Below are 26,669 nucleotides of genomic sequence, written 5' to 3'. Positions count from 1 at the left end.
GAGGATTGAGGTTCCTTGATTACTGGGCCAATGCAGGGACATCACACCATCAATAGTCTGGCTCCAACTAGAACAAAAAGAATAAAGAATAGCAATGCTCCTTGGTAATCCACTCAAATCAAGCAGCTAATGTATGGAAGAGATAGGCCTTGGAAAAATGGTTACAATATAGATATCCCCGAAACCTACAATACTTTAAAGAACTATGTAACCAAACTAAAAGATGGATTATCACAGACAAGAAAATCTACTTCAGTAACCCCTTACTAAATCAGTCTGCCAACCCTAAAAAATTCTGGTCTACTGTTAATAATATACTTCACCCTGGAACATCCACCACTTTTAATCCTGCCCCAAATAACAGTCCCTCTGAAATAGCAGCTCAGTTTAATACACATTTTATAGAAAGTCTTAAAACCCTTACTAAAGATTTTTCTCCCAACAATCCTGACATGCCCTCTCCTCAGACAGCAAATGCACCCTATTTCACCCTAAAACCCATCCCAACTGTTGCATGTCTTGTGTAGTCAAATGAGCCACAGGCATGGGATATGTTCAAGTCGTTTATTGTATATAAGCACATCAGGAGCTGTAACTGGAATATATACTTCAAACTTCACATGCTTACTGACTGACTCATTACTTCTAACACACTCACATGTGCATCTCCACTCAAGCTAGCACTCACTCTGACTATACAAAATAGCACTGATTTCGCACGTGTTTAGTAACTTATATGCACCTGCTGACAGACTATGGTGGCTGACTAGGAACAATATACACACTGATCTACATCCTCCCTCTTTAATTTTGTTCGACATCCAAAATAAGGGAACAAAGACATTTTGAGAGCTAGACAATATATCAACATTTTAACAAACAAAACTGAGTGCAAGTCCAAGTTGCTGTGTATTTTGGATTCGGTCTGGAAATTCTACTTGATCTCGTAACATAGAAACTTTGGGTTTAGCAACAGGGACAGTATCTGGGGATTCTTTCACAACTGGAACATCAGGAATTGTGTCAAAATTATTTGAAGAAAGCATACTGTCCTTTTGAATTCAAAAAGGTGTAGAGTCACTCTGTGAATTAGAGTCGGCACAGGCAATCTGCTGCATCACTGGTTTGGAGACAGGTAACACATCTTTGATTCCATCTGAAATCCATTCCTTCCGACTGTATGATGTTAAGATTTCAGTTCCTCACAAATGTTCTTTGATTCCCACTTGATTGTATCCTTTAGATGTTTACATTCTCACAACTTCTCATTGTAGTAATGCTCTAAGGGATTTACTGGTCTTATCATAGTACAGCTTTTGTGACTGACGTTTTCTCAAAAGTTGACCCTTGACCACTCTGTTGTTCTTTGCATTTGGTACTAACAATTGTTTACTGATTAGTAGAGTTTTTCTAGTCTGTCTGGACATTAATCTCTGAGCAGGTGAACCAAGCAAGTTGTCTCGAGGAATGTTTCTGAGATTGAGTAAATTAAGAAAAACATCAGTAACCGTCTCTCTTGGATTTCTTTAACAAATGTTTGGTACTCTGAACTGCACATTCAGCTAACTCATTGGATTGTGGATACTCAGGGCTACTGGTAATATGATCAAAGTCCCAAGACTCAGCAAATTCCTTGAACTGCTGACTTGTAAACTGTGCACCATTGTCAGCCACGACTTTGTGCAGACCACCATAGACAGAAAACTGTCTCTTCAATTTTGTAATGACAGTGCTAGGAAGTAGGTCAATTTCAAACCAAGCTGAGTAAGAGTCTACTAACACTAAATAATGTTGACCATTCCATTTGAAAATATCTGTGCCAACTGTCGACCATGGTAATTCAGGACTTTGGTGTAGCTGAAATGGTTCTTTTTGTTGATACAGTTTGGTGCTGTTGCAGGCTGAACATGCTAGAATTTCCTTCTCTATATCTTTGGACATAGAAGGCGAAAATACAATGCCTCTTGTCCTTCTTTTGGTTGAATCAGTACCTGGGTGACCACAATGCAAGATTTTGATATATTCCTGTTGTAATGCTTTAGGCATTACCACTTTTGGACCTTTCATGATGATTCCATCTTCCATCATGATGAGCTCATGTCTGTAAGGAAAATACTACCGAATGTCAAGCGGTAAACTGGTTTGTTGTGTTGGCCATCCTTGACTGATAAAATTTTTTAGCTTTTGAAGAACTGGCTCTGAAGCTGTGTGATTTCTTAGTTCATCAAGGCATGATGACAAAAAATTCCTGACTTCTATGACTTCAAAGTCTGCTGTTTCATTCTCATGCTGTTCTGTCATTTGTCTGGGTGTGCGTGCAAACCATCAGCAAGGTACAAGTGTTTGCCCTTTTTGTAAACAAGATTGAAATTGTACTTCTGCAATTTTAACATCATGCATTGCAATCATGCTGGGGCTGTATGCACTGGCTTTTTCAAAGTTGTCACTAGTGTTTGGTGATCAATCTCTATTTGGATAGGTCCATCACATATATAATCATTGAACTTAGAAGATGCGAACACTACTGCCAAAAGTTCTTTCTCTATTTGTGCATAATGCATCTCTGTTTAGGTTAAAAGTCTTGATACATAGGCTACTGGTATGCCTTCTTGAAGACATGCAGCACCAAGGCCGTACCTTGAAGCATCACAAGAAAGAGTTATAGGTTTGTGAACATCATAATATCTCAATGTGGGTGGACTGGCAATTTTCTGCTTTAGGATGTCAAATGCTCCTTGGTGTTTTTACAACCAGGACCAGTTTATATTTTTGCATGTCAACTCACGTAATATTGCATGCAGAAAGCTCACTCAAGTCTGGGATGAACTTTCCTAAATAGTTGCCCATACCTAGAAAACATTGTAAAGATGTGACATTTTCTGGAACTGGCATTTCAAGAATTGCTGCTTGCTTAGACAGATCTGGTTGAAGGCTAGAACTGATAAAACAAATCTCCCACATGAGTAACTTCTTTCAGTTTGAATTTACATTTCTGAGGATTCAGTTTAAGATTTACTTCATGTGCACAGTCTAGAACTTTCCTGTGGTTTCTATCATGTTCATCTTCACCACTGCCTCCAACAATGTCATCTACTATAATAGCACATGAATAATCAGAAAGAAATTATTCCATGGCATGTTGAAGCACTTCACTGGCAGAACTGATTCCAAATGGCATTCCCAAAAATCTGTATCTACCAAATGGTGCACCGAATGTGGTTAACAATGAAGACTTGTGATCCAGCAAAATTTGCCAAAAAGAACTTTTTGCATCTAAGACTGAGAAACCAGTGGAATCTGGCATGAGAGAAGCTACCTCCTTTACTGTATGCATTGGATGATGAGGATGCTTAAGTGCTTTAAGTCCCTTGGATCAATACATATTTGAATATCATCTGAGCTTTATTTTTATGAGCTACAACCATGGCGGATACCCATTCAGCCGGCTCTTTCTCTAGTTTTGCTTTTACTTTGCTCCACATTGCTACTGGGATCTTCTGTGCTGGTCTGACAACTGGACTTACTTCATGGAATATGTGACTAGAAGTTTATCAAGCTCGTCTTTGAAAATGTCAGCATATTCACTAAAAATACTCTGCGTGAAACTATCATTGTTGCCCACACTTGTATAGTGAGCCTCTTTATTAAATGAAATCAGTCCCATTCTCAGACTGTCTTTGAGGCCTAACAGTGACTGCACGTGTCTTTTGACTACATAAAACTGCAAGTCATAACTGTTTCCATCCAGCAAACTGGCATGCAAGAAGTACTGTGCCATCAGTTTGAATCTCTTCACCACCATAAGCAACTAGTTTTGCAGTTTACTGAATCACGTTTCTCACCAGCTCTTACTTTAGCAAACATTTGTGCTGATATAACATTGGAATTGCACTTAGATCCATTGTTTACTTTAAGCTCTATAGGTTTCCCTTCAATCTGTACAGTACAAAATATTTCACACTCTGCTGACAACTGATAATCTACTGTATTAACTGTTTCATCGATCACAGTGACACCATCAACATAGAAAGTTTGCTCACAGCTCTAGGAGTCTGCTACAGTTTCTATCTGAGCTACTTGCTTCTTTGGATACTCTCTTTTAACATAAATCTGTGACACTTTAGACTTGCAAAAGCCTTTTGAAATTATTCCACTTTTTACATTTGTAACATCGCTGGCCAAAAGCTAAACATTTTTCCCATTTAGGTTCATGACTGCCTCCAGAATTGCGACAGTTAACAATGAGGTTAGGTGTGGCACTGACCTTCTGTATATATGTCTTTTTCCTCCCAACCCATATTGCACACTATCAACATTCGCACTAGCAGTTACCACAAACATGCTTTTCTCATTCATAAGCATGTTTGTATGCTTTTCTGTAAGCTTATGTATTTGGCAATCTCTATGGCTTTGCTCAATGTTAATTCATTATCTCGAAGCAAAATCTTTGTCACTATACCACTATTAGCACCACATATAAGATGGTCTTTTATCAACTAATCTCATAGATCACCAAATCTGCACGTTTATGCTTTATTTCTTATGTTGGTATGCTGCAATAGTTTCACCAGGCTTTTGATTTCTTGTGTAAAATGTGTGCCTTACCATTGTAATATTCATTTGAGGGTTACCCATTTCTCTAAATTTACATTTTAAGCACTTAGGGTCTTCCCTCATTTCAGCTGGTATCACAATATAGTGGTTCTCCCCCTCCTCTGCATATACGGCAGGCATGGGCACCCTCAAGCAGGTGTAAAGGAGTGCACTTGCTCCTCCCTGGACTTTGAGCGCTGGCTGGGAGATTTATTTATTTTAATTAAAAAAATAAATAAATGAATAAACCTTTTTAAGGGCATTCTTCTTTAAGAATGACGAATGACATTTGCTTCCTGTCCCACAGACGCAAAAAGGTATGTGCGACCTGTTTTCATTTCACATCTGTGTGACATCTTCATCTTTCGCACATATGGAATTTGAATGCCAAAAGACATTTGAAGTGCAGACCACAAACTGACAAGTGAGAGGGGTGTGTGTGTGTGTGTATTTTTCTTTAAGTGGTAGGCAGGGGTGTGTTTGTAAGAGGCAGGTAGGTGTGTGTATGTATGTAAGTAAGAAGTGGGTAGGGGTAGGTGTGTGCGCATGTGTGCGTGCTCTACATGTGTCTGTTTTATAAGTATACAAGGTTCCATCTGATTGTACAGGTGCTTGAGTACTAGACGTTTGTAGTCTGATTTATTGTTAGACCAGTATAAATTCATTAAAATGGTAATTTTCTGGAATCCTGTGCTCATATCTTGACTTACTTTATCCAGACATTTCCTCACCAGATAAACACTGCTGCTCCTATTTTAATAAGAAGGTGCCATCAGCATCATACATTTTTCTGTTTTAGGATCAAAGCATTTACATTTTACAAAGTAATTCAGTGGCACTATATGTTAAGCACATTGAGCTATTTAGTTCCACATCTTGCTGTAGCTGAATGGTTATGAATGTATATAAAGGCGCACGGGATGCTTGTATAAGGCATTCTTCACTGCAGTCATTACTGAAAGTAAACCTCCTCTATGGACAAACCTTGTGGTCTCCCTTGTTTTCCTTTCATACTTTTTGTCTGTGCTACAAGTGATGTTAAAAACCGTTGCAATGAGTGTATCAGTTTACACATATATATTATACCAGTTACAGTCATTCTCATGTTTGAACCAGTGTCCTTAATCTGTATGTATTGTTATAATAAAGCATTAGCATTATGTTTATTTTTCAAATGGTAATTTACAACACAGACATGCCTTCATGGATGCTTCCTGCTGAGGCACCCTGCCACGGGCATCCTGATCACTTGATGTTAGCAAATGTTTTAGTCATTCTTCCACTGGTTGTCATACCAGATTAGTGCACAGGGGATACTGAACTCAGGTAACTGTTGCCTGTGACAGGATACAGGACTGAATCTTTCCCCTTCATTTGCCTACTGTGTAATGTTGGGCAAGTCACTTAACTAGGTATTACTTTGGAGAAATTGCGAACTTGAGCTAGGATGCTTAATCATCTCCTAGACTGCTTGCCTAGCAACTGCCTATGAAACTATGACCTGAAAATGGGTGAGCTCAAACATCATGCTGGGTGTGATATGTCAGATGCATATCAGTTACATATGTAGTGGGCATGTGAGGAAATTAGACAGCTGTGGGAAACTGCCAGGAGAATCTAGAGGGAGATATTTCAGATGGAGATTCTAGACTCATGGCAGTTCCCTCTGTTTGGAGTTGAAACCATAAGTAGGAAATGGCCTAAAGAAAAACATTTGGAAGTACCTGCAATGGGGAAAAATGTGAGAGCTTAGAAAGAGGGAACATAGTCGAATATACAAAAGAGGCAGCAAAAGCGTGTATGAGTAAAATGGGAACAGGCCATAGAGAGTGAATGGACAGACAAGGTAAGAACGGGAACAGAATTGGGGGAGCACTGCAAGTGAGGGCATGGAAGAAGTGTACAATGGGGAAAGAGGAATGGGGGGTCATAAACTGAGAGAATAATTAAGGGATAAGATGGAGACAAGGAAAGCAAAGGAAGATACTTTAAACTGAATGTTAATAGTTGGGAAAATGAGAGAGTGACGCAACAAGGAATAATAAGGAAGACTGTCTTATTAAGTGATGCAATAAAAATTATATTATTAATGCAATGTGTCTAATGCGTTGCATAACTTTTATGAGTCCTTATTATGGAAATTCTAATGTAATAATGTGAGATTATTGAAATGTGTTGAACAAATGTGGAAAAAAATTATAATGACAAAAAGGTATGGTCTGTCATACCTCGTTTTGGCTGAAAAATGCATAAAATAAAATGATTTGCTCAGTTAAGAAAAAATTCTTATCCACAAATTACTAAAGTACTTAGAAGCTGATAATGTATTCCCTGCATTTCATGTAGTAGTATCCTTGCTTATTTCTTCCTTCTGAATGACCTTTTTCCCTGCTATTGTTTTCCTTTTTCCGGAGGTAAACGGGCAGGATAAATGGAGGATACTGTATTTGTAAATGTGAAGATATATTTTTCCTGCTGTTATGGCACTGTTTTTTTTTTTTAATTTAGATGTGGGATTGTTATGTATTGGGTGAAAAGACAATACAAATTGTGGTTATGGTTAGACTGATGGCAGAATGCCAGGTTATCATTGTATATTGTAGAACTATACAGCTTTACAAGTTAATGTGTGTGTGCGTAAGAGGTAAGTAGACAGCATACTTCTCAACTGTCCAGATTTTTGCAGAATGTCTAGATTTGTGCCCCATATTTTTGGTCTGTTCCTCATAAAAAGAACTGAAGTTACTAAATAATAACAGACATATGAGTTTCAGTCTTCATATTCTTTAGAAAAATGCAAACTAACACAAATCCATTTATTCTAGCAATTTTCTAAGTTCTCGAGAGCATTATTTATAATCTGTCGCTATTTATTTTAGGCTTTGTCCAGAATTCTTGCACTAAGAAGTTGAGGTGTCTGTGTGTGATACTGAAATGCCCTAATTAGGGATAGCAGTTGCTTAGTAATTTGCTTAGACTCAAATCCTGTATCTTAGTTACAGGAAACAAGAACCTGAATCCTTTACGTGAACTACCAACCTGCATTTTTCAAGGAACTGAGTTTCAAATGCATTTTCAAGGAATTGTGAGCTTCAGGGGAAGAGAGCTTTATTACTGCTCATGCTAAGTCTGTTTACAGTGTGCAACTGTTTTTATTTAGCAAATGGTATCATTATTGTGGTATAGAACTTAAAAGCAGTGTTAGTAGCACAACAGGTAATATTCTTGATTTTGATGCAGAAGGCTGTGGGTTCTACTCCCACACCAAGTATATGGCTTGCTGATATCATGTTGTATTTTAAGGGGGGTGGGGGGTGCTGCAGTCCTGAGTAGGTCCTCCTATGGATGAGATGCCTAATAACTATGAACCTATTTACAGTTTGCCATCCATTCCCTAGTGCAATGTTATTAGCTTACCATTTTTTTTAAATATAACATAGGCAATTTAGTCTTCAAGGGCAGCAGGCACTGAATTTGTAGATGAAACAATGAAGCAAAAGGTTGCTAGCAGTACCCTCTTCAGTAGTTACAGTTTCTCAATTAGAATTATTCAGAATTATTGACTGATATTGGTGGATTGTAATTACAAATGTTTGACTGTCATTTTATCATTGAAATGTTCCAAATTGGGCAGTTTTGTCATTATTGGTTCATGTTTTGTTTCACTGTTTACTGGAAAAATGTTCAAAACTATAAATTTAAAACTCGCTCTAACAAGTGGTGCTGTATTATACAATTGATATAATTTAATACATCCAGGAAGGTGGATCAAAGAACTCTTGCATGTTTGCATAGTCCTAGTGTGCAAGGGGACTATGATTTGAAAACAGCCCAAAGGTATACTTAATCTGCCACCGGCCAGATGCATTTTCTTTGAATGTGGGTTTCAATGCTGTTTGAGTGAGTGGGGGTTTCAAAGACAGAGAAGTTTTAATGTAAGTCTATTTTCATTGTGAGACTGTATTGCTTTGTTCAGCAAATGTATATCAGTGTTCGTGCAATAAAACTTGAAATAAAAGTTTTAAATTAAATCTAAATATCTGTAATCATTGTAGAAGTCAAGTAGAAAACAGCATGCACACTGACAGTTATGAACAGTGTTTATTGTAACTGAGGTAGAAATAGCCAAGCAATAGGAGAGTGGAATGATTGTTCGTGGGGGCCATTAACCTGCCGCTGGGTTTGTACCCCCCTGCAAAAAATCCTGCAGGCACCCTTGACAGCAGGTGCATACACAAATGAATGCTCTTGCTCAGTGGCTTCTGATCCAGCTAAATTGAGAAGTATAAATGCTTTTGTTTGTGCATCTTTATTAGAAAATGCAGCCTGTATGAAAATATATTCTTGCTCAAACATTCACCAGTTCTCTGCAACATTATTAGCAAACACCAGCAGGTCAGGTTTACGAAATCCCTCTGCCATAACAACAAATTTCTTTTAAAGATAAATATAGACCTGGTACTTGCACTTATAATCAAATGCACAATAGTCTCTCCAGAAATGCTTTATTTTAACACTACCTTGAACACCCCCCATTTCAGACACTTCGAATAATTTTAGTTACTTTGAAAAAGTTGTACATTGAGAAAAAATTCAGATGTTTTAGCCTTTTTGAACATTTCAACACTTTGGAGATTATTTTAAACACTTTAATCATTATGTCACAATTTCAGACATTTCAAATAACTCAGTAATTTTCTCAAACACTTTGAATGCTATGCTATGTGTTTGGCGACTGAAAAATAATTTAAATGAATTTACGCACCTTTGAATAATTGCTGACATGTTTGCAAGTTCACTCCTCTATATTACTCCACTTCTAACTGCATGCCTCTTGGTTTGCAAGCTGTTTCAATTTCAGACCCCATTCTGACATCATGTTGCATGTCTCGTGTATTAAAATGAGACACTAAGGCACGGGATGGGTTCAAGTCATTTATTGTACATAAACACATCAGGAGCTGTAACTGGAATATATACTTCAAACTTCATATGCTTACTGACTGACTCATTACTTCTAACACACTCCCATTCAAGCTAGCACTCACTCTGACTATATAAAAATGGTACTGATCTCGCACATGCTCAGTAACTTATATGCATGTGCTCTCAGAATACAGTGGCTGACTAGATACAATATACACACTGATCTACACCAACCTCCTACATTAAATAGCTACTTTTAAACTGAAATCCTGCTCTCCTTCAGTAGATAATCTCCCAGCAGAATACCTCAAGCTGACTGCCGGTTCCATAGCCTATCCTGGGTTTCTTCTAATTAAAAGATCTATCAAAGAATCACACATTTCTTCTCTATGGAAAAAATTCATCATCCTCTTCACAAAGGAGGAACAGCATTTGATATAACCATTTTCAGACCTATCCCCATGTTATTCCCTTTGTCACAAATTCTGGAGAACTGCATTAACAAGCAACTTGTTCACCATATTCTTCTAGAAAAGCTCCTGACCACCCCAAAGCATGGTTTTAGACCCACTCATAGCACTACCTCTGCATATTAACGTTCATAGATACTATTAATAAAGCCAGAGACAAAGGCAAAATTGTTTCCTTTGTATTCCTTGATTTCTAAAGCTTTTGATCTAGTCTCTCACCAAAAACTCCTCTACCAATTGTCTTCCCTCAGTCTATCACAACCCACACTACTACAGTTCAATGACTACTTAACCAGACTGTTAAATGGCTCTCTACTTTTTCTCCCTTCCTTCCTGCCAATATTGGTGTGCCACAGGGCCCCATTCCTGGCCCTCTGTTCTTTAATATATTCACTAATAATTTACATAAATCCTCTCAGCAAGCTTCCCTCATACAGTATGCTGATGATTTTTCCCTAATATGTATTTCCAATAACCTAATACATTTTCTGAGATTTACTCAAGAGGCCTTTGACTCTCTTGAAAGTTGGCTACAAGATAATCACCTGCTGCTAAATCTGAAAAAAACTAAATTACTTTTATTTTTTTCCAAAATCCCATTTCCATGAAAAAAAAAACAACATAAATGTCTTTCTGAAATAATACCATGATTAAAGTTACCACCCATACAAAATTACTTGGCTTGACAATTGATGACTATCTTAAATTTGGTTTACATACCTACAACAGTGTCAGGAAAACCTATCAAAAGCTAGTCATCCTTCATATAGTAAAGAAAAATCAGTCCTTATTGGCTCTGCTAAGGTAACTCTAGCTACTATTTACCTTTTACCCTCTCTCTCCTATATGGAGCCCCTATCCTGACAAACTTACAAGCCCTGCTTAGTTCTAAACTTGAACAGTGCTCTTACAGTTGCCAGATTCACTTGCAACAAACCTTACCAGACCCACCACTGTTTAGCATTAAAACACGTAATTGGCTTTCAGCTTCCTCACCACCTATTGTATACTCAGCTCACCTTAACCCATAAAATTATCCATACCTTATCCATCTGTGCAGAAATAAGACCCCTCCTGCAATACTATCTTCTAAATTATCCCCTTCAGTCAAATCATAAACAACTGCTTACCATCTACAATTCACAAAGGGCTGCTGGGGTCAGTGTGTATTCCAATAGTGTAGCTAGAATTTTGAATAAACTTTCTGTATCAATCACACATCTTCATCTTTTCAAACCATTACTAAAAGACTTCCTCTCTGACTCCTGGCTTTGTCCCTGTTCCTCATGTGTGACATAGCTCTCCAACATCCTTCATCATCTTTTTTTATACCTGCTTTTAAAGCACTAAACCACTTAACCTGCTTATCCCCTTCTAATACCTCATTTTGTTGTACTTAAACTACTATACCTACTTGTAATTAGCACAACCAAATCACTATTCTATCACTTATCTGTTCACACTCAAACTTATCTTCTCCAATAGCTCACTCTATTGTATTTATTAAATTATTCTTTCCTATCATCACTGTTCTATCTGTAAAGTCTCAGTACAAGACTTGTAAATGTAATGTTTGTGAATATCACTACAAATGTTATTATACTGACTGCTGTGCTATGTACTCACTGAAACTGCATTATAAAATTTGTTATTGTAGATATAATACCTTGGAGCTTTTTCCCCCAGATCTCCACTGGAAAAGGGGACCTGTGCCCAGTCAGACATTCCTGGTAAACAAATGTCAGCGATATTGTAGTTGAGGGCCTCACCAGTTCCTTTCGCACAGAAATGGACGTGTCGCAAATTGAGTGACAACCCACTCTGCATATTACTTGGGGTTTTCGACAAACTGGCAATAAATTCTATATATTCTTTTTTTTACATTTTAGGTCGATTAAAACTTGTCGTTATACACAATATGTGCATATCAAAGTTCAGCCATGCTGCAACACCCTGGAATACTTAAAGACTTAACCCCACAACTGAGTAAAAGAAAGAAGCGGTTACACTTCCGTACTGTACTGACAGCACATAACCGTTCAAAGTGTCAATATGAGATTTTGGTGACTGTTTGACTATTAAAAGCACTGTGACAACAGAAACACTTTAGTTTAAATAAGAAGCTATTACGTTGTATCAAATCCATAATTTAGCAGCTGGCAGTCCTCTTAAGAAACTGAAATACCCCAAGGTCGAGAAAGTGTTTTTTTGTTTAAATGTTGCTCAAGCCATATCGGTAATTTACTTCAGTTTACTGTTATATTTACTGTCCTATTACAATGTCAAGTGCACTTTTTTTTCTTCGGTTGTACATTGGGAGGGAATGCATATTCATGACATATCACGGGGGGTGGGTTTTGGGCGTGGCTTGCTACTGCGCATCTGGTGAGGCCCACAACTAAAATATCGCCTATTAAACTGCATTCCCTTATCTTCCATATTGGTAACGTTTTGCTGTTTTATTTATTATATTACATGTCAGTGCGCTTGTTTTCTTTTTTTTTTTACATGAATGACATATCACGGGGTGGGTTTTGGGCGGGGCTTGCTACTGTGCATCTGGTGAGGCCCTCAAGTAAAATATCACCCAAATGCCAGTAAACAAACAATAAATTAAGTTCCCTGTCATTAATGCTTTTAAAAATCTGACATTCATGTGTACGTTATCCTCCCCTCTTAAAAATGAAAATCTGTTAAACATTGATCTTTTTTTCCCAAACTGTTGTATCTAATGTTAGTGATTCCTTGATTTGCGAGGAAGTTTTCATTGCTTCCTAAATCAGGGAGTGGTCTGACAAAAAAAAAAAAACTTGCTGTACCCATGCTGAGATCAGATGTTAGTTAAGAAAAATGCCTGTCCTTGACCGTAACTATAAAGAGCTAAGAAGAAGGAATAATCTGGGGTCCCTATCAGTTGATCGAGTTTTCAGAAACTCAAAATTCATATGGTTGAGACCATATGATCGAGTTTTTGTAAACTCTAAGCTTTTGCATGGGGATTGCGGTACAGTGAGGATCAGGAAATGTACCCTTTTCCTCACTGTAGTGTTGTCTCAGAGTTGGTATATATAATTTGCAGGGGGTGTGGGAAGTGCCGGAGGCTTGCCCCCCTCCCCTACAAAAAGGTAGATTTTATGTTTTTTTTTTTTTGATGGTCGAGTTTTCGGAAACTCAGTCATATGGTTTCAACCATATGAATTTCGAGTTTCTGAAAACTCGATCATCTGACATAGACCTATAATGTGTGGTTTGAGGAACTAGCATAAGATAAGATATTAAATCCTTCAGCAAAATGTGTCCTGATCTGCATTTACTTTCTTTTCCCATAGCATGCCTTATCAATGGGATTCAGAGTCCTGTATAATTATCAGCAACAATGATGTAGTGTGAGTCTGTCCTCTGGAGAATTAAATTACTGATGAAATCCCCCTATATTGTCAGACGGGGCACATATAGAGATCTCTGTGATGTAAAATAGAGCTATTTTTGCTTCTGGGACAAGAATGAGATTTCATGAATCCCTTTAGACATAAAGGAGAAGTAATATAGTGGTGTCACTACCATCACTCTCATCTGAACACAGAAGTGAGTTAAAATTCATGCGAGTCAGCACTGCAATATTACCTCATAATATGTTCATCTTTTCACTCATAACAAGTGTGAAACATATCTGCTTTTTATGAGCAGTTTTATATGTGGCAAACAGAATTTAAGAAAAACATATATACCGACAGGAGAAATTTAATAACACAAGTATGTAATTATCCTTGTGAATTTCACAAACATTAGCCATTGCCTAACAAGTTTTACACACAGAGTACAACACAGATGTGTGTGTGTTTATAGATGTTGCATACATGTAAATATATTTGCAATTATCATGTAAGGTATATTAATCACTCGCAGTTTTTACTGTAACTTAGGGATACTTGGGAACAGCACTATTCAAATGGATACTGTTCACAATGAATACTTGCTATAGTGCTTGTGTATATGTTAGTCTTCCTTTCTTGCTGTGTATTACTTCCCTTAGTTGTTGGTCCTCTTCCTTTTCATTGTCTTATTGAGGACGTTACTTACTGTCGTTGAGGCCTCTTGGCGTGGGGACTGTTCCTGAAAAGTGTCTTTGAATGACTGTACCAACCCAGTTAACAATTATTAATCAGTCACTGATTATTTAGTGGATGTACCAAATTTGTAATGTTTAGGCAAATGTTTCAAGGTATTTAAAAGAAACTAGTATAAATACCAACTCTGGCCTCCCCTGAAAAGAGGCTGCTAGCCTAGTATGACTAGTGCAGTCAACAAAGGATAAATGTATAAATAAATAAATGTTTTACCTTTGTTGCTTGGTGAACAGGACATCTAATCCTTGAGGGGGGGGGGGTCACACTAGTTCTGTATGTTGGCCATCCAGCACTGTATTTGGCAGTTAGTGGTGTGTGAGTGTGTTGATTGTGTCAGCAGAGTATTCCAGAAACTGAAATGAATACAGTCATGAATCTTTACCATAGAAAAAATAGCTAATAGTGTTTCCCAACCGGTGAGAAAAATATGAGTTGTACTGACAGGGGTTCCCAAAATGTTTAAATCATGTTGCCCATCTAATTAATGTTAAAAGTAACCACTTGCCATTTGGTGCTTCAGACACAGTTTTGACACTAAAGAATTTAGGCTGGCAGAGTGACACAGCAGTTAGTCTATCTGACTCATCTCTTAGTTCTGCAGTTAAGTTCCTAGCTGGGCGTCTTTCTCTGCAAAGTCTGCATGTCCACATGGCTTCCTCTGGATCCGCTGGTTTCCTCACAAAGATATATAGCAAGTGAACTGGGAATCCTCCAAACTGCTTGCAAATGTATGTGCATTTGCACGGCCAAGTGCTTGTGCATTCTGCCATGGGGTGTCATCCTATCCAGCATTCTACCTCCTGCATGTTAGGATAGATTCCATCTCCCCTCAACCCTGAACTGACTAAAGTGCATATTGGAGAATGAAGAAAAAATAAAAGCAGTAGGTGTAAAATGCTCTGATAGGCAAAAAGCTAACCAACGAATGAATGAAAGCAGAGTCCACACTACATTTTACATGATTTGATATAAATATTAAAAAAGAGGAGATGAATAGTCTGCCGTACAGGCATGATATGGATAGATGGGAGGGCAGCTAAAAGTTAAGGGAAAATATTCTGAGCTTATTAGCTTAGATTACTTTATAGTACTAGCTCTATCGCTCAGTGGATATTAAAACAGACCTTCATGAAAAACTTTTCCTATCACAGAGCATCTAGCTTCTTGTGCATCTATTATGTAAACAGAAACATTTCACAGATGACTAATAAAGCATTAACAAAAGAGAAATATAGCTGAAGACGTTAACATGATTTCACTGCAAGCATTCTCAACTTCAGCATATTTAGGAAGTACAGCAATCAGAACAAAATTAATTTAATTCTAAGCAATCCAGGTCTTGATATTCTGGGGCTCCTTTATGAATGCTTTCATTTATTTGAATAAGGCAATCTGAGCCATGCTGCAGTGAGTGGAAAATACCAAACAGATGCATTTTTTCACCTTGTGCAGTAAAAATCCTCTCCTTATTTCGGCTTAAAAAAAAAAAAAACATTAGCGGGATGGGCTGTACTTGCAACCTGACATTTAACTACTACTAGTTTACATAACCCTGGTAATATGGTGGTGTAACTATTAGTTAGCAGTAAGCCTACAACAGGACTTCATGTCAAACAAACTGTAACATCTTATATCAGAATAAATGGTGGATAACATGAAGACTGGTGGACTACTGCATAAGTGACTGAAGTAAGCTGGACCAAGAATTCGGATAGTACTTAAATAGGAATAATCATTATCTAGCTACTCTAAATCCGGCACTAATTGGCAGCACACTCTCCGTATCAGTCCATTACTGCAATCCGTAGCAGTCAGCTGTCCTGCATGAGATCCACAAGCTTTATCACAACTAGTTTCAGTTTTTGAACCTTCTGTTTGCCTGTTCAGAATATCGCACTGGGCATCGATCATGATGCATCACGGACTCCGAATTGTTATCTCCAACAGTGGGGGTTTGAGAAACAACAGGAAGTTCAAACACTTTCCTTCAGCTATTTCTTTGTCCGCTGTTTTTATTTATTTTTGATGAGCACTGCACTAAGAACAGTAAAACACAATGAGGGAAACGTATTTCACTAACATTCAAACCTGATGCAATAAAATCTAAGTCTATATTCATTAACAGGACAAAGCTTAACAGAAACATTGTGCTTAAAAGGAGGGTCACAGCAGTGCTTTCCTATCTCTAAAACCTGTAAGTTTGTCATTTTATCATGCATTTAAAAAAAACTTCTCATCATGAGATGAAATGAAATGACTCATGGCTCACTATATTACGTTTAGTACTTTATAAAAGCAACTGCACGTGACTCATTTGTGAATTCTTTTTCAGTAGCAAATGAAAATGTTCTCATATCACAGAAAAACAAAGCATTATACGAAATTTTTATGTAGACTACTACAAATGCCTTTGAGACAGGGTGCAGTGCGACATATGGTAAATCATAGTAATAGCATATTTTGGCAAGCTGATTCAGCTATGCACTACATAACAGTGTGACTCAGTAATACAAATATCATTAGTTCAGAATTTGATCAAAAGAAGCTGACACTTGATACATTCAGGAGTTTGTTACCAAATCAGAACCAAAACATACTTTCTGAGGGCACCACCACAAATTGCAGATATGAAAGAGACTAGCAAAGCAGGTTGTTAACTTAGCTTTGTAACAGGAAAAGATTAGAAGCCTGTCGGGGGTTCCACTCCCACAGCAAGCATTTTGATTAAAACACACCATTTTATGATGTGTTAAACTGAGATTGATTGCTTCTGTCTGTTACGGTGGAGGTTCAGGTGGCTGTTAGAAGTACCACAGCTCTTTTCTAAAGACAGCCACGAACATTTTCGAATGCAGCAACCACATTTTCCTCATTCACTGTATATTCTACTCTGCTTTAGGTCATGATGACTGAAAAATGTCCAGTGAATTAGTACACATATCTGGCTATGGAATTACTGATTTTTTGGCAACAGACCAGCTACACTAACAAAAAAATTGCTATGTTTCTCTGCATGTCTAACTATTGTTTTTCATCTGCTTGATGGCAGAAAAGAGATAGCAAGCCTGTAATCTGTCACGCAGGTGCATTTGGCATTCTATCCCCTTTCTATTTTTCCCCCATCTGTTCATTACCTTGAATGACTCCATGGATGTCCTCCACACAGATTTATTCTGGTATATCATTCTATGGATCTTCTGTGTAGATGCAGGGAACAGCTGGTCTCTAAAATCTGCTGCTCGTGCCAATCTCCTCTCTGTCATTCCTGTTCAGGGTGACTCCATACTTCTTTTTCTCACATTTGATGCATTTAAAAGGAAGTATGACTCTTCATTGTAATCATTTCAAAACAAAGTTCTGTGTTTCTTTCATTAGAAAAATTATGGTTGAGAAGTTAACTGGAGGTGCAAACAGTTGAGCAGTTAATTTAACTTAAAGCCAGGCTCCTACGTTAAGGAAAAGAGTTTGGCGATGAATGTAAGAAGGGAACTCAGCATCTCAGGAATTCTATACCTACCTATGGGAGGATTTGTTACACTTTGTATAGATCAGTGTGCTAAAAGAGATGATGATCTGCAAAAGATTGGTAAAGAAAAATGAGTTGTGCAAGTACTTCACAGCAACAGGTTTTAATATCATTTATGTTTTTTTTTTTACATTTTAAAGCATATAAACAATAGAGAAAGGCAGGCTATGTAACAAATCTAGTGACAAAAAGGAAAAGCTCTTTACAAGGTTCAGCTTCCAAAAATAATTTAAGGGACAATAATACTTTGCAGGGAGTCACTTCACGTGAGGTTAGCCAACCCAAAAAGGAGCATGTCAGGATATTACAAGGGGCTAGTAGCATGAAGAATCCCTGAACTGGAAAAATAGGCAAGGGATTCAGCAGTGGAAATGAACGTTCAAGTACTCAGTCATTCAAACACACCCAGTAAATGTTTCAGCTCTAAAGCTGCAGGTAGGATACTATATTAGGGAGAAAAACAGATATAGTGGAATATTTAGGCACCTTATTCCCAGAATTTTGTTTTAAAACAGGCTCTATAATTTATTTGTTCAGATATACTAGGTAAATTAGTGCATAGCCATCTACTACATTCCATTAATTCTAGTTTATTGCAAAAACATTAATTAGGTTACCTTTTTCCAAACTTATTTTCATTTGCTTCAATACTCTTTTCAAAATAATGTCAAAGTTCTATATAGTTTTTAAGATGTCTGTGGCTTAGCACACAGCACTCATCCAAAACTTATATATATATATATATATATATATATATATATATATATATATATATATGTATATATATTTTTTTCCAATAAAACTCAAGGTAGCCATTCTCATTTCATTCATTCTTCATATGCGGACCTGTTTGAAAAAGCCTTCTAAAACAAAAGGTTTTTGCCATCTCTGTGCCTGGTTTCAGTCAATGTATGTCTTCTTACTATTCTATCCAGTTTTGCCTTTACTTATCCACAGCTGCCACTTAATACCAAATTTAGTTACTGCCTCATCTTCCATCCATTTTACAGGTGACCTCCTCTCTTGAATTTTGCTACTCTTCAGAACAGAAATAAATAAAAACATTAAGTGTGTCAGTCTACAACAATCTGTGATTTCCTAATTATTTTAATGAAAGACTGTATAGGCTTTCAGCAGTCACTGCAATGCCAGATATGGGTGTCAGGCTGCCAGAAAAAATTCATGAAAAAAAAATCTATGTGAATGAAATACAGGTCAAGAGTTTTAAGTGTTACTACAGTCTTTTACACCATCCCTATATGCCTCAACCAATTAAAAATGAATAAATAAGACTAATGAACAAGCATCCTACTGGGTAAGTCAGCCCTTCTTCAGAATCATGGCTGTAGCTAGACATACACCAAGTTTGACACGGTACATTTATAAGCAGCAACATTTTGCCCAACAGAAATTAACCAAAGTTAATCAAGCATCTCAGACGCAAACAAAAAACAATAAAGGGTGCAGTTAAATTACCCAAGATGACTGTGGCCTGACTGATGTGCATTTGCTATATTACAAGCTACAACAAGTTGCTTTCTGTAGTGAAAGCTACAGGGTTTGATTCTTTCTGTGTTCATTTGTTTATTGTGTCACTCTGAGCAAGTGACTTAACCAGCCAGTAGTACCAAGTCATGTACTGTGGGCTTACCTAGTTATACTACAGTTACTGTTTTTCATGATATGCACATCATTTTATTTAAACATTTAGGCTATATGTCATAGAAAACAAGACAGGTTTGTTGAGGATTTAGAGTTTTGGTATAAAACCATAAATTCTTGTCTGAGGTGGTGTACTGTTTCAAAACTCATTTCCATTTTACTTTACAACATTATTATAACAAATACAAACCCTTAATATATACATAATCTTATTATAGCAAAATGGTTTTAAATAATTTAACATTTTACACAGAATGAAATTTGAGACATGGAATAAGTTAATCATCTTAGTACCATTATGTATTTTTGCTTGTGCCCAAAACACCAGGTATGGGTATAAGTCAGCACAGCTCCAAGGCTGTCATGCTGCATTAATAAGAAACATGCTGCAAATATTTGGTGTTTCTGTCAGGTTGGATCAATGAGAAGTCATCATTTCAGAGAACCTCTTATTTTTCTTCAGCCCAGCAGCAACTTATTTTGTAAAAATATCATGAATTGGACACTCTAAATTGCCCCTAGGTGTGAGTGTGTGCGTGTCTGTGCAAGGTTGGGTGCCGGGCTGGCAACTCGACACCGTAAAACTCCACTGCCAATCATTAGCAGACAGATGATCCGTTGTGGCGACCCCTAAAAGCCGAAAGAAGTAGAAGAAGATCAGTTAGTGGGTGAAATCAGTCGCACAATGCAACATCAAACCATTTAACTCACATGCACATGTTAAGTATTTATTGTGCTCACAGACGAACATGGGTTCATTTTCAGCTACGACCGAGATACAGCGAAGTAGTCACGTCTGGCAGCCAGCACAAAAATAGGGCTGTGACCTGTTGGGTTTTAATCCTTCTTCTACTGTGTGACTTTAAGCAAGTCCCTTAACCAGACAGTGCTTCTGGGGCTGCGACTGGAAAACAAGGTCCAGGGAGATAAATGCCTTCACCTAGTCGATAAATACAAATACATACATTAAAAAAATGTTCAAACTGTGTGAAACACGGAAGTCAAGTCACATAATAAAATTCACCATGCTGGTTCAGTGTTAGCATTAGCAATACAGTAAAGTGTGAGTGTTTATATTTCATATGGCTGGCAAATGTCCCCATATCATATGGGTGGCGGCTTAGATTAAAAATCACTAAACAGCATTGGTAAATAGATTGAAAAGATTTTTTAATTATTAAGAAAATACAGGTTAGTGCAATTCCACGTACTTATTTCTGAATAAAAAAGTGCCAACATGTAGCTCTGCACCTTCAAATGGGATCATTTAAAACTCAGTTATTATTCTTGAACTAAAAATGCCGTTTCTTGTTTTTTTTTTTTTTTTTTTAATTAAAACAACTTACATTATATTTAGGATTCAAAACAAATCTTGAAGACTCTTGCCTTTTACTATCTGTAGTATCACCTTCCCTATGTGAGGCAAGTGCATACAGGATAGTTACAGAACCAACCTAAATTATTCTTCCCATGACAGCACCACTGTGAAAACAAATGCTAATGAGGTTTACAAAACTGATCCAAGAGCAAGTTGCTCTTCCGCTTGTCGTGCTTAGGGATACAATTTGCATTTTTTAATTGGGCTTTCCATTTCCCACCCCTTAGCTTCAGGTCTTTATCATCATCCCTTTGTTTTACGCTTTCTCTAGTACTTCTTCAGAGCTATACTGTGAGACTCCAATCCACGTTTTTGAGTAATCCAGTCCATGTTTGTCGAAATTCCTACCACTATCGCAGCTGACTGGCAGCTCTTGTTTACTGGCCAGAGACACTAAAGAGAGAGACGGAGAGAAAAAAAAAGAAAAGAAACTTAAAAGTTTTTTTTCCTTTTCGTTAAATCTCACGGTTTAAGCCTAACTTATTCTGTAGACTTGCTTTTGAAATAATTATCTATATTATTCGTGGCTACGGGGTCGTTCTCGGAAAAATAAAAAGTCTGTCAAGTAGACAAGAAGGATTAAACACTGGAGTTTTCCACAGTTCGGGAGCTTTATGCGGCCTGATGACATTACTAGTAGTAGTAGTAGTATTTGCGAATTGGTCTGATTTTGGTTTGAAACACAGTACCGTCGTAATTCCTAACTGTCTGCGTACTTCTGGCATTCTTCATTTCCAGAGCAATACTTAAAGAAAGCTATTTAGAAAGGGAAATGTTTCGTTTAAGAAGACCAGCAGAGAGTGGACATCGGGGATTTTTTTCCTAGAATTTCACTTGAAATCAGAAACGGGGTTTTGCGTGTTTTTTTTTTCCTAATAATTTCTAAAGCAGTTATTTCCTGCAATAAATGAAAAGGAAAAAAAGTTGACAGAACATCTCTACAAGAGACACATGTTGAAGTAGAACTTGTTTTGAAGTGCTACTTACCTGGGAGGAGGGACGGCTGTAATTTTTTTTTAATCCTGCAGGAAGCAGTGAATTAGATATTGAAAACAAAAACAGGTGCTAAGATCTGTGTGTGTATTTATTTTTTTTAACAAACGCAATATAGTTTTAAAACTATTTCTGCGAGAACTTGAATTCTTAACAGAAGATTTTATGTTACCCCTTTATTGGGCCTCACAGAAGGTGGTTCGAGGCCGTTTTTCAACCTTGTATCTTCAGACTGGCAAATAAGATGTGGATATAAACACCACAAAAGTTTTTTCCCCCAAGGTTGTTTACATTCGGGATTATCGAGCTGTTTTTTTCCCTAAAGAAAAGGCATCATCAAGATAATTATCCATTGGAAAAGAGGGATATCTTTCCTTGCTGCTATTGGGAGTATATGTGCAAACTGATTCTGTTTTGGTCGAGAGAATGGGTTATAGTATACGGATTCTAATTTTAATAGTCTTTGGTTTCTTTATTGGATATTGCCTTGCACCTGTAAATGGAGAAAGTAAGTAAAGAGTAATGTAAACACATATTATATTTCTTCTCTTACAGTACTGTATGACATGTTTTAAGGACTGTGCAAAGGGTACTGGGACTACTTGATGGTTGGGGTATATATACCCACCCCTTTTCGTCGCTGCCGCAGGTTACTTACCAAATTACGCAATAGGTGGAATGTTTTTTTAAATATTTGAATGAAAACTGGTGTCCCAGCTCTCCCTGTGGTTTACGGGCCTCACAGCCTGCTTAAAGAACAGGCATGTGGTGGGTGGGGGGGGCCTCATGCGGGATAAGACCAAAATGGAGGCGGCTGGATGTGAGTGTGTACGAAGGCCCCTTGTTACCTCATCCGCCTGGATTGTAAACAAGCGCTGGGTGTGCGCCGAGGCTGCTGTCCCTGCGTGCATGATGCCACGGAGGGGGGGCGGTGACGCGGGCGGGTGTTGAGTGCAGGGGTGGCCCCCAGTGTTGGGGGGCATTGTCGCACAGTGCCAGCAGCCATCCACACAGGCAGTAGTTGCCATCCATGGAAGTTGAGCAGGAGCTTGTAATTCCATGCACATCACGTCATGCATTGACTTTTTTCCTGCATTGTGGCAGCGTGGCAGGGAGGGTGGAAATGCTTAATTGAAAAGCAAATGCGCTGCACTACGCCAGTCTACCGAGATCTGCTATAACTGATAATAAATGCGCTCATAAGCAAATGCGCTGCACTACACCAGTCTACCGAGATCTGCTATAACTGATAATAAATGCGCTCATTTTAAACAATGTGTCTGGCTACTAGTTAGTCTGCTTACATTTGTTTTCAGATGTCTCTTACTACGTGCAGTGTATCCACGTAGTAGTTGTTTGGGTTATTTTTGTGCTTCTACCCCCCATTCAACTGTATATGTTTCAGAATTTCAGACGTTATTTACCGTGCTTTTCATCTTTAAAATAAAGAGGCGTGCCGTCTTATAACAACTTGAGATCGAGTTTTCTTTTGACTTTTTATTGTAGGGTTGCCACATTTCAAATGCCCAAAGTGGAACATTTTTTGCAGAAATGTGAGATTTTGCAGGACAGAACTTACCCACGGCCTGTCCAAAGGACAGAACTTCACTCTTTTGCCAAAATAAAAGCTTATTGTATAGCATTTGAGTTGCTTATGCTATTTCCTATAATATTTGTGTGTTTCAGATACAAAAATAACTGTTTTTTGCAATTATTAAAGAAAACTTAAGAAATATATTTTATCTGAAAATCTCAGGACATTTGCCATTTTTTATTTTTTTTTTCCATCAGGACACAACTGCCCAAAGTGGGACTTTCCCTCGTAAAGAGGGACCGGTGGCAACCCTACTTTCTTGGCAGTTGCGGGATTTCATCGGTTTCCCCATAAGGTCAAGGCATGCAGTGCAGTTCTTGAAGCCGCACTGGGTGGTCAGTAATGAAATGCTTAGTTAAGGAGTATCGTCGGGGTGCCGATAAGACTCCCTTTAAAGTGGAAGATTTAGGAGCACAGCCAAAATCCCAAAGATTGGAACATTTAACTCAGTATTAAGTGTGTCAGTCTACAACAATCTGTGATTTCCTAATTATTTTAATGAAAGACTGTATAGGCTTTCAGCAGTCACTGCAATGCCAGATATGGGTGTCAGGCTGCCAGAAAAAATTCATGAAAAAAAAATCTATGTGAATGAAATACAGGTCAAGAGTTTTAAGTGTTACTACAGTCTTTTACACCATCCCTATATGCCTCAACCAATTAAAAATGAATAAATAAGACTAATGAACAAGCATCCTACTGGGTAAGTCAGCCCTTCTTCAGAATCATGGCTGTAGCTAGACATACACCAAGTTTGACACGGTACATTTATAAGCAGCAACATTTTGCCCAACAGAAATTAACCAAAGTTAATCAAGCATCTCAGACGCAAACAAAAAACAATAAAGGGTGCAGTTAAATTACCCAAGATGACTGTGGCCTGACTGATGTGCATTTGCTATATTACAAGCTACAACAAGTTGCTTTCTGTAGTGAAAGCTACAGGGTTTGATTCTTTCTGTGTTCATTTGTTTATTGTGTCACTCTGAGCAAGTGACTTAACCAGCCAGTAGTACCAAGTCATGTACTGTGGGCTTACCTAGTTATACTACAGTTACTGTTTTTCATGATATGCACATCATTTTTATTTAAACATTTAGGCTATATGTCATAGAAAACAAGACAGGTTTGTTGAGGATTTAGAGTTTTGGTATAAAACCATAAATTCTTGTCTGAGGTGGTGTACTGTTTCAAAACTCATTTCCATTTTACTTTACAACATTATTATAACAAATACAAACCCTTAATATATACATAATCTTATTATAGCAAAATGGTTTTAAATAATTTAACATTTTACACAGAATGAAATTTGAGACATGGAATAAGTTAATCATCTTAGTACCATTATGTATTTTTGCTTGTGCCCAAAACACCAGGTATGGGTATAAGTCAGCACAGCTCCAAGGCTGTCATGCTGCATTAATAAGAAACATGCTGCAAATATTTGGTGTTTCTGTCAGGGTTGGATCAATGAGAAGTCATCATTTCAGAGAACCTCTTATTTTCTTCAGCCCAGCAGCAACTATTTCAAAATATCATGAATTGGACACTCTAAATTGCCCCTAGTGGAGCGCCAGAATTCAAAAAGGTTGGGTGCCGGGCTGGCAACTGACACCGTGAAACCCACCGCCAATCATTAGCAGACAGATGATCCGTTGTGGCGACCCCCTAAAAGCCGAAAGAAGTAGTAAAGAAGATCAGTTAGTGGTGAAATCAGTCGCACAATGCAACATCAAACCATTTAACCCTCATATGCATGATAAAGCAGTATTTATCGCTCACAGACGCAATATGGGGTTCAGCTCAGCTACGACCGGAGATACAGCGAAGTAGTCACGTTCAAGTAGCCAGCACAAAAATAGGTGTTCCGTTGGTTTTAATCCTTCTTCACTGTGTGACTTTAAGCAAGTCCTTAACCTTGTAGACAGTGTTTGGGGCTGCATCGAAAACAAGGTCCAGGGAGATAAATGCCTCAAATGGCTCGATAAATATAAATACATACATTAAAAAATGTTCAAACTGTGTGGAACACGAAGTCAAGTCACATAATAAAATTCACCATGTTGGTTCAGTGTTAGTAACAGCAATACTGGCAGCAAAGTGTGTGAGTGTTTATATTTCCATATGGCTGGCAAATGTCCCCATATCATATGGGTGGCGGCTTAGATTAAAAAAAATCACTAAAACAGCATTGTAAATAGATTGAAAAGATTTTTTAATTATTAAGAAAATACAGGTTAGTGCAATTCCACGTACTTATTTCTGAATAAAAAAGTGCCAACATGTAGCTCTGCACCTTCAAATGGGATCATTTAAAACTCAGTTATTATTCTTGAACTAAAAATGCCGTTTCTTGTTTTTTTTTTTTTTTTTTTAATTAAAACAACTTACATTATATTTAGGATTCAAAACAAATCTTGAAGACTCTTGCCTTTTACTATCTGTAGTATCACCTTCCCTATGTGAGGCAAGTGCATACAGGATAGTTACAGAACCAACCTAAATTATTCTTCCCATGACAGCACCACTGTGAAAACAAATGCTAATGAGGTTTACAAAACTGATCCAAGAGCAAGTTGCTCTTCCGCTTGTCGTGCTTAGGGATACAATTTGCATTTTTTAATTGGGCTTTCCATTTCCCACCCCTTAGCTTCAGGTCTTTATCATCCTTTGTTTACGCCCAAAGTGGAACATTTTTGCAGAAATGTGAGATTTTGCAGGACAGAACTTACCCACGGCCTGTCCAAAGGACAGAACTTCACTCTTTTGCCAAAATAAAAGCTTATTGTATAGCATTTGAGTTGCTTATGCTATTTCCTATAATATTTGTGTGTTTCAGATACAAAAATAACTGTTTTTGCAATTATTAAAGAAAACTTAAGAAATATATTTTATCTGAAAATCTCAGGACATTTGCCATTTTTTATTTTTTTTTTCCATCAGGACACAACTGCCCAAAGTGGGACTTTCCCTCGTAAAGAGGGACCGGTGGCAACCCTACTTTCTTGGCAGTTGCGGGATTTCATCGGTTTCCCCATAAGGTCAAGGCATGCAGTGCAGTTCTTGAAGCCGCACTGGGTGGTCAGTAATGAAATGCTTAGTTAAGGAGTATCGTCGGGGTGCCGATAAGACTCCCTTTAAAGTGGAAGATTTAGGAGCACAGCCACATAGAACAATCAAAACCAAAAGAAGAGATTAACTTCTAAGGCTTTAATCGCATTGTGGGTTCGATTTAGTCTGCAGCCTGTCTCTTCCAGACTAGCTTTAGCAGATATATTCTCTATGTTGTACCCCATGCATTGTATCAGTTTCTGATATCACACCATCCACAGGAAAAGTTTATCTTTCATTCCTTGCTACCAATTAGAAAGGGGCAATTCATCACGTAGTAATTTGT

General features: G+C 37.7%; 1 protein-coding gene across 1 annotated transcript in view; it reads left to right on the top strand.

Moving 5' to 3' along the window:
* The first annotated feature begins 20,979 nt into the window (after window positions 1–20,979).
* Window positions 20,980–26,669, top strand: part of INSR (insulin receptor) — a 1,335,646-nt gene continuing 1,329,956 nt past the window's right edge. Inside the window, exon 1 of the mRNA XM_044090750.1 lies at window positions 20,980–22,183. Coding sequence (XP_043946685.1) covers window positions 22,102–22,183 — 82 coding nt within the window. The 5' untranslated portion in view covers window positions 20,980–22,101. The remainder of the gene's footprint in view (window positions 22,184–26,669) is intronic.

Source organism: Protopterus annectens, chromosome 13.part0 (assembly GCF_019279795.1).
Source record: "Protopterus annectens isolate FY-2018-M chromosome 13.part0, PAN1.0, whole genome shotgun sequence".
Lineage (NCBI taxonomy): Eukaryota > Metazoa > Chordata > Ceratodontiformes > Protopteridae > Protopterus > Protopterus annectens.
This window is presented reverse-complemented; position numbering and strand designations above follow the sequence as displayed.